At 39.1% G+C, this 14,071-nt stretch overlaps 1 protein-coding gene across 5 annotated transcripts in view; it reads right to left on the reverse strand.

The window, feature by feature from the left end:
- The window catches only part of iffo2b (intermediate filament family orphan 2b), a 40,267-nt gene extending 27,631 nt beyond the window's left edge, over window positions 1-12,636 (reverse strand). For 2 of the 5 annotated variants that reach the window (XM_010881693.3, XM_020055495.2), the window contains exon 1: window positions 11,543-12,636. In XM_010881693.3, coding sequence (XP_010879995.1) covers window positions 11,543-12,030 — 488 coding nt within the window. In that variant the 5' untranslated portion in view covers window positions 12,031-12,636. The remainder of the gene's footprint in view (window positions 1-11,542) is intronic. The other 3 variants (XM_020055496.2, XM_010881692.3, XM_010881694.3) reach the window with 2 other exon arrangements.
- Window positions 12,637-14,071: the final 1,435 nt, after the last annotated feature.

Raw genomic sequence — 14,071 nt, forward strand, 5'->3', positions numbered from 1 at the left:
GCGCAGTAAAAGAGGGTTTTCCAAGATTCTCTCGTCTTAGGCCAACAAACCAAAATCTCCTCGATAACTGGCGAAAAAATATGTCATCGTCACCTACATTAACAGTTTTTGTATCAATGTCATTGACGAATGAAGAATAAATTAACGTTGTTGTAGCATGAAATGAAATAGCTTTGGCAGTGTAAAGTTTGTCTTCAGTCTCGCTCGCAATTGCTCAATTCTTACGACTAATTCTAAGATACTAGTAGGCCTATTAGTGGCTAATAAACCATTAAACTTCATAAGAAACGTTAGTCGGTTTAACGATGCAATGGTGTCTAGCTAGATATTCAAACTTGGCGTTATGTTAATGCGTGACAAAATGATCTAATGTTGCAATTGTATGACAATGTAGTATGTCCCCATACTGGCTTACTAGTACAGTATGTAGTTCACCATAATCTGCAAAGTATGTACTTGTAGTATTTGAGATTCATCATTAGTCTAGATCATGACTACTGTGCTGTGCCCGAACCAGCTTCACTGGATGTAATTTCATGAAAATGAGTACCTTCGCAATTGTTTATGTATGTTGATACATTTAAAATCCTTTCTCCGACTTGCTAGCTGGAGCCTTGCAAATACAATTAACATTGTTCAATTTAGGCAACTCTTGAATAAAAGCGTACCTTTATTTTAATAACGGAGCAGCATAACCAGAAACGCAGGAGCAGTGTGAAGGAGAATGCGGAAGCGGTTGTGCAGGGAGCCCATTAGAAACGTGGTCTATAAGAGGAGTACCCACCACGGCCGCTAATTGGTCGGTGAAGAAATGCATCCACAATTATACTGCACTTGGTAATCTGTAGAAAGTTACATTGTTATTGTTATTTTAATGGCCATACCAACTTCTTAAATGTAGTAACATTTAGTAAAAAGGAAACAAACCAGATAGACTGTATTGCTCTTTTGTTTTTGAATGTATGTTTACTTTAGAAAAATATTTGAATGTGAATAGGTGGAATTGTTTAAGTATTTGAATTAAAAGAGGATGATCAGAAAATAAATTACAACAGTGCAAGCTACATGCTAAGCATTGTCTGCTTTTTTTTGTAACATCAGTCCGTCTTGGACACTGAGGCCGGTAACATGTACACACTTTCTGCACAACCTGTAGATTGTATAGATTAAATCAGAATTCCCATGAAAGCTGTATTAAAAGTCAGTTTTCCCAATTGTGGCCCCCTTTTCAGTTGTCATCACGTTCTTTGACCTTGTATTTAAACCCTGGCTTAAAGGTATGCCATGACAACCGAGCCCACATTCAATTTAGGTAGGTTAAATGTGGATCCTTGAGTAATATTAAAGAGCGAAGCACCCATAACATGAAGTACAACATTGTATGAACTCACATCTGTGAATAAGAGTGTCTGCTAAATGACAAACAGATTTAATAAACAAGAGATACTCTGTGTATACTGTACGGGGACCACAAATATTTCAATAGTTAACAAAACAATGACCATCTGATCTTTAGAGGAAAATTTTAAACATGGAGTGCTTTGTCTAACTTGTGTGTGTACATGTGTGTGTGAAATATCCACATCCATGTGTATATTTGGGGACCCTACACATTTATTTTGGCTTTGAAAGTATGGTTTAGGACAAAAATGGGCATGGTGTTTAAAATGACATTAAAATTTAGGTGTAGACAGTTAGTTTATTGATGTCCCTGCATATCCACAAAAACAATATACCACTGGTCTAACACAAAATGTACATTGTTAGCCATTTTATAATAGCAGCACACTTCAAGGGTTTTTGTGGTGCATTGCTAGTATTTTATCAATAAGGTTTATTTCCAGGCACTTCACATTGTGTTGCGTGTGTATCTGCACTCTGGGTTGTGTTGTGCCTAAAAACCTTCTTTAGCCATGGTATGGGTCGTATACCACACCCCCTTGAGCTTCATTGCTTAAATGTCTCAAATGTCTGCTTGTTTTGCGCGCTGAAATGAACACTGGAAGAATGGTGTTGGGAAACACACACACCAAGATCCATCTGTTTCACAGTGCATTTCAATTGCATAGGGTTGTACCTCCCCTGAGCAATTGAGGTTGTCCCTTTGTGTATTTAGTCTTATAGCTCATTAACTCTAAAAAACATGTTTCTTCTGTGTTAATAAAATAATGAAGTCCCACTGCTGTGTCAGTATTTGTGGCTGTAGGCCTGATCAACACAGAATTTTCCTATCCAAACGACCAGACCATAGCAGCATGCAACGGTTACAAGAGACCAATGCATTCCTGCACTTCACATATGGCAGTGTGCCAGTAGGCTCAGCTCCATCAATGCCCATTAATAATCAACACCACCAGAACCAGTGCGGCTCCAGAAACATGGGACACTCACTGAGAAAGTAGACACACAGAGGCAAAGGAGGATGAATGAATCTATAACATGAGTGCCCACCTAGAGTTTACCCCAGAATCAATAGTGAAACCATAAATGACCTCTACTGAGTATTCAGGGAATCCTGAGAATCCAGGAAGCTTCTAATGACACGTCTGTGGACGCTTCCTGATCTTACTGTGCAAGTCACTATGTTCCACAAGATTACAATACAGATGAGAAACCGAGAGAAAGAATTATAAATAAGAGCTGTGTGCCCCCAGATGTGAGTTCACTCTACCTGTGCATCAGCAGAGGGTAGAAAGAAGGGGGACATCTGCTGATGGGCTAAATGCCAGGATGCAGTGAAGGGCAAGCACTACCTGAACAGCAGATCTATGGTAGGTTACATATAGCAGCAGGGAGATCAAAACATATTCAAATTCAATACCTAACATTTTTCTAGACCCCCTAAACCAAACGTTTAAAAAAACAGCCTTTTATTACACTAACAATAAACCTAGCCTAGCACTGAAATCAAACCCACAAGCCTCATAGCCAGAGGCAGTGGCTAACTTAGCTAGCTGTGAACAACTGCAGTGCAATCCCTTAGCCTACTTGTTTTTTTGTTTTGTTTTTAGACTATGCCAAATTTATGTCTTAGTCTTAAAGGGGAATTTCACCCTGGGAGAGCAGACCCTTGGGTGTTTATTATCATGTTTTTGAGATTTCTAGGTCAGTGAGATTTGTTTGACCCACAAATGGCCAGAAAGAGCGCAAGAATGGGTTGTGTGTCCTAAACTACACACTCAGTAATGTTTTTGCTAATTTCACAATGCCTCCATGTTATATTGATCAAGCTACAAGTCATTTTGTGTGTAATCCTTGTTTGATAGCCATTGGATGTCTTTTACAAATGTTCTTATCAGCAGAAAAATTGAGAAATATACAAGGTGTTACCCAAAGAGAACTCAACTTATAATAGAGCTTTATATCTATGGTGTCAATATTGGCCCAGTCCTAATTCAAAAGGTGGCCTTTTTCAAAAGGCATCTATTTTTATCTTCTGCAGATTGCAACAAAATGGCTATAAAGACTGAGGTTGGTTTAATATTTCTTAATAGTTGTCTGTGGCTCCGAATTCTTGCAGGTGGTATAGCTGCTCATTCAACTTGGCAAAATGCCTCCAGGTCATGCAAAGTCTTTGGTTGTCTTACATGAACTGCACGTTTGAGATCTTCCCAGAGTGGCTCGATAATATTAAGATCAGGAGACTGTGATGGCCACTCCAGAACCTTACATTTTTTCTGCTGTAACCTTAAATTTTTTCCAGGCCTTTACTGCAGCTGCCTAAAGATTTGTGTTCAGCAAGTGAAATGCATGCTCGGTCAAGTTGAGATCAGGATATTGATTCAGCCATTGCAGAATATTCCACTTCTTTACCTTAAACTCCTGGGTTGCTTTCACAGTATGTTTTGGGTCATTGGACCGCGCTTCAGTTTAGAGATGGACAATTAACTTTGCTGAATCTAAGCAGACAATATATCCCTATACACTTCAGAATTCATCCGGCTGCTTCTGTCTTGTATCACATCATCAATAAACACTAGTGAACCAGTGCCTTTGGAAGCCACGCATGCCCCTGCCATCACACTGTCTCTATCGTGTTGTATACTTTTTTCTTCCCATCATTCTGGTACAGGTTGATCTTATTTTATCACAGATCCGGGGTGCTGCGTATGACTTGCCTTTTTCAATCACTGGTTTTGCTTTGCACTGTAAACATTCTACAAAAAGCAATCAAAGTTCATAAAGTTGCCTATTCCTGCAGCCTCTTGTGGCCTCAGCACTGCCTGACAAGATTGTGATGGTTTTAGCTTTTTGTTGTCCAACTCCACGATGTGCTTTATTTGTGTCGATTTGCCAACCGGAAGCATGTCTCTTGTGCGCCCCAATGTGTTTACGATACCTCCCGATTTATAAATTATGCATACAGAGGTCCATTATCAGCAACCATCAGTCCTGTGTTCCAATGACACATTGTATTTACCAATCCAAATGTATCTTTCTAAAAGGTTAATTGATCATTAGAAAACCCTTTTACAATTATAGGTAATACAGCTGAAAACTGTTGTGCTGATTAAAGACTAGTTGAGTATCTGAAGCATCAGCAATTGTGGGTTTGATTACAGGCTGGAAATGGCTGGAAACAAAGAGCTTTCTTCTGAAACTTGAGCATATTTGTGTTATGAGAATTGAGGGGTATTCCATTCAAGAAATTGCCAAGAAGCTGAAGATCTCGTACAATGTTGTGTACTGCTCCCTTCACAGAACAGTGCAAACCGCCTCCAACCAGGAGTGAAAAAGGAGTGGGAGGCCCGGTGCACAACTGAGGCAGAGAACAAATACATTAGAATGTCTACTTTGAGAAAAATGCCTCACAGGTCCTCATTTGGCAGCTTCATTAAATAGTCCCACGAATCTCAATGTCAACAAAGAGACGACTCTGGGATGCCGGCCTTTTTTCTCAATATTCCTCTGTCCAGTGTCTATGTTCTTTTGCACATCTTAATGGTTTATTTTTATTGGCCAGTCTCAGATAGGGCTTTTTCTTTGTAACTCAGCCTAGAAGGCCAGCACCCCGGAGTCGCCTCTTCTCTGTGGACATTGGGAATGGTGTTGCGCAGGGACTATTTAAGGAAGCTGCCCATTGAGGACCTGTGAGGCACAATGTGTTGTGTACTACTCATGGAACAACACACACAGACTATTGGATTCCTTGCCCAGTTTCTTCACATTTCTTTATGGACAACAGAATAAATTCTTGTGAATCTTTTTTTCTATTGTATTTGTTTGTATTTATTCTAATTTTGTGTTTTAGGATTAAGTACGTACTGTACTGTATATCTGTAGGTAATATATTATTAGAAACCGGATACAGATGTGAGAAACTGTTTCCACCTTAAACCTGAGGTCACTGTGGTCTGTAATTAGCCATAATAGTTTTTTCACTCTGGTTGGTCTTTATCCTTTAGGGGAGGGAGATAAAGCTAAACAGAACAAGCCCAATTAGTCCTTTCATCTCCTGAGCAGCAGCAGAGACAGATCAAAGCAGAAAGAAAGTGCCTCCTCAGGATTTTAATCTCATTGATCCACACACATGATGCAGCTATATTCAGCTGACTTCCATTATTAATGCAGAGGAGCTTTCCAGAGGAGCTGTGCTGTCTGCCTGCTCTGCATGGGGTTGAGGTTTGGAATGGGGCTGTTCAGGGCACATCTGGGAAGGCTGTGGCTCATCTCCAGTGACATCAACAAACGGTTGGACATGTGGATCAAAATTGACCTTGTGACCTTGGCGGATCACTGGTTGAGATTCCAACTGAGGCATAGTTTACTGTTGATTTGTGAAAATCCTAACCCTTAAGCTAAAGCCAATTGTTATTGTTTAACCAAACCCTTATTAGAATTTAGCGGTTACGTATAGTGATTAAATAATAAGGGATTACACAAAACAAGGGATGAAATACATTCAGTATTTATTGGAATAATGCAGCAGAGTTGTCCTTTTAGATGAACATTCCAAAATCTCAATGTAAAGATGGTTGCTAGCGGCTATATACATCTCCGGAAAAAATGAAGGGACCACTGCACCTTTTTCTTTCCTTTCCAAAAAAGTTGAAAAGGAAAGTTTTGAGTGAGGAACAGAAGCGTTCAATTTGCAGTGGTCTCTTAATTTTTTCCGAAGCTGTACATTGAAGGGCGTGTCTACCTATCACAGATCACACAAATGTAGGCCACACTCTCCACAAGAACCCCATGCCAAATGGTTGTAAACATTTCACATTCCTCAGGTTAGCAGAGTGTGGCCTATATTTCTGTTGTTCTCATTATCTAGGCACATTACATTTTCAATGAAACATGTATGATTCCACACCCTTAAACCTACAATTGCCTTTTTCCTCATGTCAGTGAATTTTCCTTGTTTTGCTACACTTGCAGGCATTTGTTTATCCGTAGAGTTATACCAGTTGTGACAGTTCTGCCTCCGGGTGAAACTAGGAACCAGCAGCAAACCCGCCTGGCGAGTGAGTACCCGGGAACCAGACACAACAGGGAACACCTGAGGAGTTCACCCGCTCTCTCCGTCTCCATTATGAAACCGGTGTCTGGAATCGCAGAGGACAGGCAGCGCTTGGCATAACATACATTGCAAGAGGACACGGACAGTCCAGAATCTAAATCCGAGACATGAAGAATTGTGGCGTTAGGTCAAGACTGCATGTTTTCAGAGAATGTCATGACTGCCAACGTCTGAGTATAGTGCCTTCTGTACTCGCTGCCTACCTTCCTAGGTACGCAAGACACGTAGCGGTGAGCCAAATCTTTTTGTTAAATGCTCGACAGCAGTGGTTATTATGGGAAGGCTCCCACCTACGATGAAGTTTATCTTTTTCGATGTAAGGCCTATTTTTTAAAATAAATTTCCTGTAAGACCTGTTCCCTCTTTTCCTGCCCTATGGTTGGTTAGCTTTTGTTATTCCGATACCAAAAGAACAAAATAGAAATAATATGAAGAATCAAAACTGGCCCTGGACTCACAGCACTCACAGCCAGCATTACCTTGTTTACCTTTTATATTTACCAATATAAAAAAGCATTGTAATACTGAATATGTCTTTTGACTCTTTTGATGACAATGCTTTTCTTTATCATATGAGGACTGCTGTATATCAAGGAGAGGAATTCTGAACTGGGGCACAGCAATAAGCCTGGTCCCATGTCTTTTTACTTGAATGTTTCAACATGAAAGACGTACCCATATTGTCCACATTTTCCAGACTGACACATCAGTTGGAGGATCTACTGTGTGTGTGCCAGATTCCCTAAAGGGGTTCGGTATTGCACAAACATAGTAAAGTCTGAAAAATCTGTCCCCACAAATGTGACTCCCTGCTAAGGGGTTTGGTTAATTGGGACTGGGAAGTGGGAGGTGCCAGAACTGGGATTTTAGGTTTAGGCATTACAGGTTCAGTATAGGGTTAGACATTAGGTTAAGTTTCTTATTAAGATGAGGTAAGATGAGTTTAAGGTTAGTTTACTGTGGTTAGAATATGGGTTAGGGAATAAGGAACATGGATTATTTGGTCTCCAGTGGCCACAAGGATGTTCTTTTCTGTGAGGTGTAAAGATCTGTGAGGTGTTAAACTTTGAATAAAGAAACAGAAACTGCTCCACAACAGCAAAACGAACATTATATAATGTGTAATATGCATTTAAGTAAGAGTACTTACATGCCCTGTCTCCACTTAGATCTAAAGTTTTCCAAATGTAGTGCCTAAAAACAAATTGCTGCCCATTTAATTCCAGTGACATTGTTGGTTGCTGACAATTCATTCTGTATATCTGGAATTTTACAAAATGGGCACCAAATTCATCTCATCCTGTGTGTCTACACTCATAAAGCTTTAATAAATCAGCACACTAGGCTGAATGTGCAGGAGCTCTCTAGTGGACTGAATAAGTCTTACAAAGCAGTCTGCACGCGACACAGAGAATTGGACAGGCTGAAGGCTACAGAGAGTGAAGGATGAGTGCATGAATGAAGACAAAGAGCTATGAAGGGTGAAATCCAGTGGCCTTTCCTGCCCCTATTTGGACATGCCTGCTGTCTGAGAATCTGCCTCCAGACAGAGGCAACCAAACTTTTGGCAAAAATATTTGTACCATACTTTGAAGAATTTATGATCCTGTTGGCCTTGAAATGGGCCCAAGGATCAGAGAAAACAAAATGGCTCCATAACATTCAATATACACCATATTTTACAATAGGTATGAGATTATTTCTTGCACGTTTCCTACTTTTACTGCTAAGCCTTCTGCTGGTCTGCATGAAAAAAAGATTTAAAAAAAAATAAAATGATTTATTTTCAATCCAATTCCATTTTAGGAAATGTCAGCCTTTAGCATAATATATGGTAATTACATGTTTTTTTTCTTTTAGAAATCGTTATCAAGGGTGTCAGTTATTTTAGAGAAGACTGAATATAGACTAGCTCAAAATGAAATGACACTAATTATCCAGTGCATTATGATAACTCCTGATAAAACAGCTGGCTGTCTGTCAGTCAAAATTCAGAGGAGGAATGTCTGTCATTTCTGGTGAATACACATTGCCATTATGCTTGATGGTGACATTTAAAATAAAACCCGGACTGAAACATAGGGCTGAAGGGAAAGCGTATGTTATCTCATGAGAAAAGATTTTTAAAAATTACAGAAATGTAAGAAAGGGATAACAGAAGATAAACTCAAGAATTATTGAAGTGGAGAAAACAGACATGCTACATTTTGGAGAGAACGTATCATTAAACCCAATAAGCCGGCATGTCTGTTTTTCTTCATGAGATATACCACACAACATTAATTATAAGTTATAACAGGATTACAACAATTATTATAAACCTGGTGAATCATACATGCTAATCATCTGAAAGCACTAGTATAAGAGATTTTATCCTTTTAATACTGCACAGGAGGAAATGCTATCTGGCTTCAGAATTAAATGATGTTATACTTTATGGCTATTAACTGAAATGCATCTGGGGAATGTAAAGTGTCTGAACCCTGGCAGTTAAATGAATGACTCGACAAATGGTTCAATCATGGGTATTATGAGGTGGGGATGTACCTACTCTGGGGGTTGTAGAGGAACGGGCCATGTATGACCACAATGAGTCTAATAAGTGGCACATCCAAAACAGTTATAAACAAGCTGCTTTACCATTTAGATCAGAGTTAAGTCACTGTATACTCACAGCACATTAGCTAAGAAAACAATGCTGAGGGTACATGCAGATTTCACATGTTCCAGTGCAAAATGTCAGAAGAAATAAATTTCCAATTTCTAATAAATATAATGCCATCCTTTGAGTTGACAGGGACATTACTCTTTCTAGATGCACAATTAAATTACTGTATTTCCTATTAAAAATATATTACACACAACCCCAGATGCCCCTAAAAAAGCCCCCCTGATGTGGTTTTATAGTTTTCTGAATAAATTTATAATTATAATTTGCAAACCAAAAATGAAATCCGAAACATGGAACTAATACAACTGAGAACATAAATGTGTAAAATAAATTACAGTATTCAGGAGAAAATCTAATAGGTTTTATTGATCCCCCTTAATGATTGTGTCATGTTGACAGAAAATGTAGTGCTGCACTTTTTCTTGTACAAGGAGGACCAAGAGAACTGTTGTAGGGAAAAGAGGAGATAAATGTGCTTAATTAAAAGAATAGCTTTCTTTTCTTTTTTTACATACTGTAGCTCTTATTTTATTTAGATCATCCTATGAAAGTGGATTAGTAAACACAGTTCATGACTTCATCCTTCTGAGTGAGTCATAGTCAGACTCTTAGTTCAGTTGGGTTCCTATATTGAATGCTTCCCTGTTGAATCACTGGGAAACAGAGGCAGTTGGCAGGGGTCCTTTGACTAGCCAGCCAAGCCGGCCAGTGATGACGTGGGCCATGGTTACTGCCAAAACATAAACCGGAGAAAAACACTTCCAACTTGAATCTCAAACAGGCCGTTACAAAAATACCATAGAGTACGTCCTCCCAAGTGGCATAACAGTCTAAGGCACTGGAATGCAGATGCACCATTACAATCCGAGTTAATTTCTTGGTGACACAATGCAGACCGTGATCCAGATAACTCCAAAGGCAGGGCCAATCGTCTCAGCACTGTTTAAGGCTGGGGAGAGGGTTTCTGCCACATATTTCACCCAGCTGAAGCCCGTTTCCCCAGGATATAGTGATTTAAGCATTAAGTGTGTAAAGTGAACAAAAACTTTACAGGACACGACATTCCCACGTGCCATTAATGAAAAATACCAAGTTTAAAATGCTGAGCTAAACAAACCTTGTTGACAATCTAAGTTAACTGTAGCTATTTAGTGTTCAGTGTTGCTTTGATGTGTAGATTCTCTTCATAGTAAAATTAGTTATTTCTAAGCTACAAATAACCCTTTTGTTTCTTCATGCTTATTCCCCACAAAGAAAGTCATCTTAATTTTGCATAGACTTTTGTTTAATGTTATTTAGGGATGAGTTTGAGTACTTTAAATAATTGTCATTAATTGATTGTTGATTTATCCCTCTAAAAGCTCCAGGCTTCGTTAATCACAACAGCTGTTTACTGTTCCTGTGTGCAAGTGCCTGATTTGTTTGTGTAAATGCTTTCCTGCTGTGTGTTTACCATTTATTTGTTAACTTGTGTGTAGTGCAATAAAATAACACATGGAAACATTTTCAGCTAAATAATTGTCCCTACCTGAGAACACTGCATTGCACGCAACATATATTTAATTTTGACCACTACAGCTGTGGAAATTCTAATTCCAAATGTGTACTGTGATCTATATTGACATTGAATTATATGAGAAAAAAACATTGTAATAATTTTTTCCTCATATTGTCCTGCCATACACTAAAGCACCAGTATTGTAGTCCGGGGCAAAGATGAGCTTTCACACTCATGGGTGCGAAGCCACATTCATATGCGCACCAGGAAAGTCTGTATAGAACTCACTCCACTTGATAACAATATGTTGGAACTCTGATCAGGTGTCTCTATTATGCCTGTTACAGTTCGTTAGATTACATGTCTTTGGGTGGTGGGTTTGATTCCCACTGGCGACAAGTATTAACAAATATAATAACATATAAGTTCTGGGTAACAATAAAATTACTTAAATGTTAAAGGCTTCCCATTGTATTGTATACAACTAGGTGGAACTTCCAACTTGAGTGACTGATCCCTACTGATGAATTAGTTTGACAAGAGTAAAATGTGGTCTTCAGGAAAGACCAACCAATTTAGTTAACATTCCACCCATCTGACTACATTAAAATGATGCATGTCTTCAGAGCCGATGCTATAACGGCGTTTTGCCACTGAAGGCCTCTATCCTTCTCTATGGAAAGCACTGACCGTACCACATCTCATTAATTGCAATCATAAAAAAACATCAGCAAGTAGTAGGCCAAATTAACACCCATTTTGTACGCAGAAAAGAAAGTTAAGACAAATGCTTTATGCTAGGGCAGAAACTGCAATGGAAAGTGTCAGCGTCAGACTGCAGTAGTTTGCTGGTACTTACTTTCTCCTATATTCGTCTCTCTCTCGCTTGACTTTAGCCAACACATTATATAGAGCTCTTATTTCTGGAGTGATGGTATCGATTTGAACCCCAACGCCGTCCGGATGATTCCAGGATACACCGGGCCCGTGGAGAGTCTCATAGCGCTCTCCGTGTCTTCGCACGTGCGTGAAACTCCAAATTGTACCCGGCAGACGAGATTCAGGAGAGTCAGTTTGGACAGCTACCTCACGGGTATATACTTGGTATCTTTGTTGCGCCAAGGCTTGTTGCAGTTGGTTTTCTAATAATTTGTTTCTCCTCTCTAGTTCATGAACTTTCGCAAGAAAACAACGAAACCGCAGATTCAGTGTCTTTAGTACATGGATATTAGACCCCAAATCATTTCGCAGCGCACTGGTTACCGCGCCCGACCCAGCAGTGGACATACCGCTGACAGGAATCGTAGCAATCATGGCTGCAGACGTATCAAAAAAAGAGTTCATCATAGGCTACTGGTAAACATACAATCGATAACCGCCTGTTTTAGTGTTTGTTTTGTTATATTAATTTTTACATAACATACAAACCGATCCTATTTCGACATATCATCCAAAATACCAGGTCTTCACGGAGTTTCTTATGATGTGGATCCTTTGAATGAGATTCAATAGGGTAGTTGAAGGTGATGCGACCATCGCTGTCCTCAAACCTCCAGAAAATAAATGTTCCTATTATTAGTGCGCAATAAAATCGCAATGGTATGCTATCCACAAGATCATCTTATCGGTCCACACCTCTGGCGCAACGGGCAAGTCTCCATCCTCCTCAGCTATACGCAGGAATATGAGACACCACTCGTTTCCTTTGCTTTGTTAGGCACTGCTGATGCGGTGTTTTCAGTTTCCCATTCTTTCTACAGTCTCAGTCTCTGTTCCTTTTTACATTTTTCTCCGGACTCGGGCACCACAATGTATAATACTTATAAAGCACTGCTTCCTCGTGGCGCGGATGGATCATGTTTCAAGCTGCTGAACTGGGCACTATATACAGGACATCACCCATCCCCTTTTCTGTCACGCAAGTCGCACACTCGAAATCGCACGCACACGCATACACCTTTACTCCCCAAATCCATATACTGGCCACATTTTTGTTAAAAGTAGCACAACCTATCTAGGGACAATCTGGCCATTACACATATTTGGGAAACTGTATTTTTCCTCATGAAACTGCACATTGGGATTCAGAGCTCCCTGAGCAAACAGCACACATTGTTCAGCCTCATTTTATTTAGAGGGAAATATATAACTGCCATCCACGTCCTAATCCTTTGGCATGCCTGAAAGAACACAAAACATGTTTTCTGCAAACCAGCAGTGCTGCATGAATATTGGAGAGCACACACTGGATTATTTTGACCCAGCTAGAAGGGCTGTGCGAATAACACAATGTTTGGGTTATTTCGATTGGATTTGGTTTATCACTTGGGTTTTTATTAGTGAGGCCATACCTCCAAATCTTGTCAGAGGCTAGGTTTTGATTTACTTTCTTTCTTGGATGACCCAGCTGGGAATTTTATCCACAGGTTATTTTAACACGGCAACAGACTAAGGAGTGGTGGAAGATATGTTGAAGTTAGAAGATAACCACACTCAGACGATCATTTTTACGCTGCTAAGGTGCGGTTATTCTCTGGCAACACAGTCTGTCTTGTGTTATTTGCTTTCATGTTACCCTTGAAGCATTGCTTTTTAGATAAATCTTTCTGGCCACCTGTGTGAGTACATTACTGTTCAGCATATTACGTTTCTTCAGTGTCAAATGTCTATTTTATTTGAGAAAACGTAAGCATGGTGTAACTAATTCACATAATTAGGGAATTTGTTCTAACTAAACAGCTACCACAAGAGCTAAAATTTCTTAAAAGAATAGGGAGCAATGTCTAACAAAATATCTGTTGGTAAATTTGTGAACAAAATTCTAACTTACTAAACTGTAAACATTTGAAGCAAGATGTTTCCAGTAAATTTGGCTTCCTGCATAATTCTTCAAGAATCGAAGTACTAATATGTATATTATATTGCAAACATAGAAATGTGAGTTAGTGAGCTATTTGGTTGAGGGTTACCTCATTCTGAAATAATCTATGTCACAGTATGTGATACATTATTTTAGGAGGCAAATCAAATTTCATTCACAAAATATACATCCAGGGTTTTCCATAATATGGGGGTATTTTGCCTTAATTCTCATCTTCAACAAATGAAATCCATGTTCAAGTGGATTTAAATCTGGAGAGTGACTTGCCTTGTCAAGAACCTTTCACTTTTTGACCCTGAAAATTGTCTTGCTGTATAATGACTGAGTTTGGAGGCATTTGCTTGTACTTATACAGCGTCAAACACATGATAATACAGAACAGCTATAGGTAAAACAACATACTATTAATTATATTACATTCTTTTAAAAATACAAATAACAATAATGATATATCTAAATAAACAACAATAATATTACTTATACACTACTCATACTCTTGCGGATAGG

Source organism: Esox lucius, chromosome 17, assembly GCF_011004845.1.
Source record: "Esox lucius isolate fEsoLuc1 chromosome 17, fEsoLuc1.pri, whole genome shotgun sequence".
Taxonomy (NCBI): Eukaryota; Metazoa; Chordata; class Actinopteri; order Esociformes; family Esocidae; genus Esox; species Esox lucius.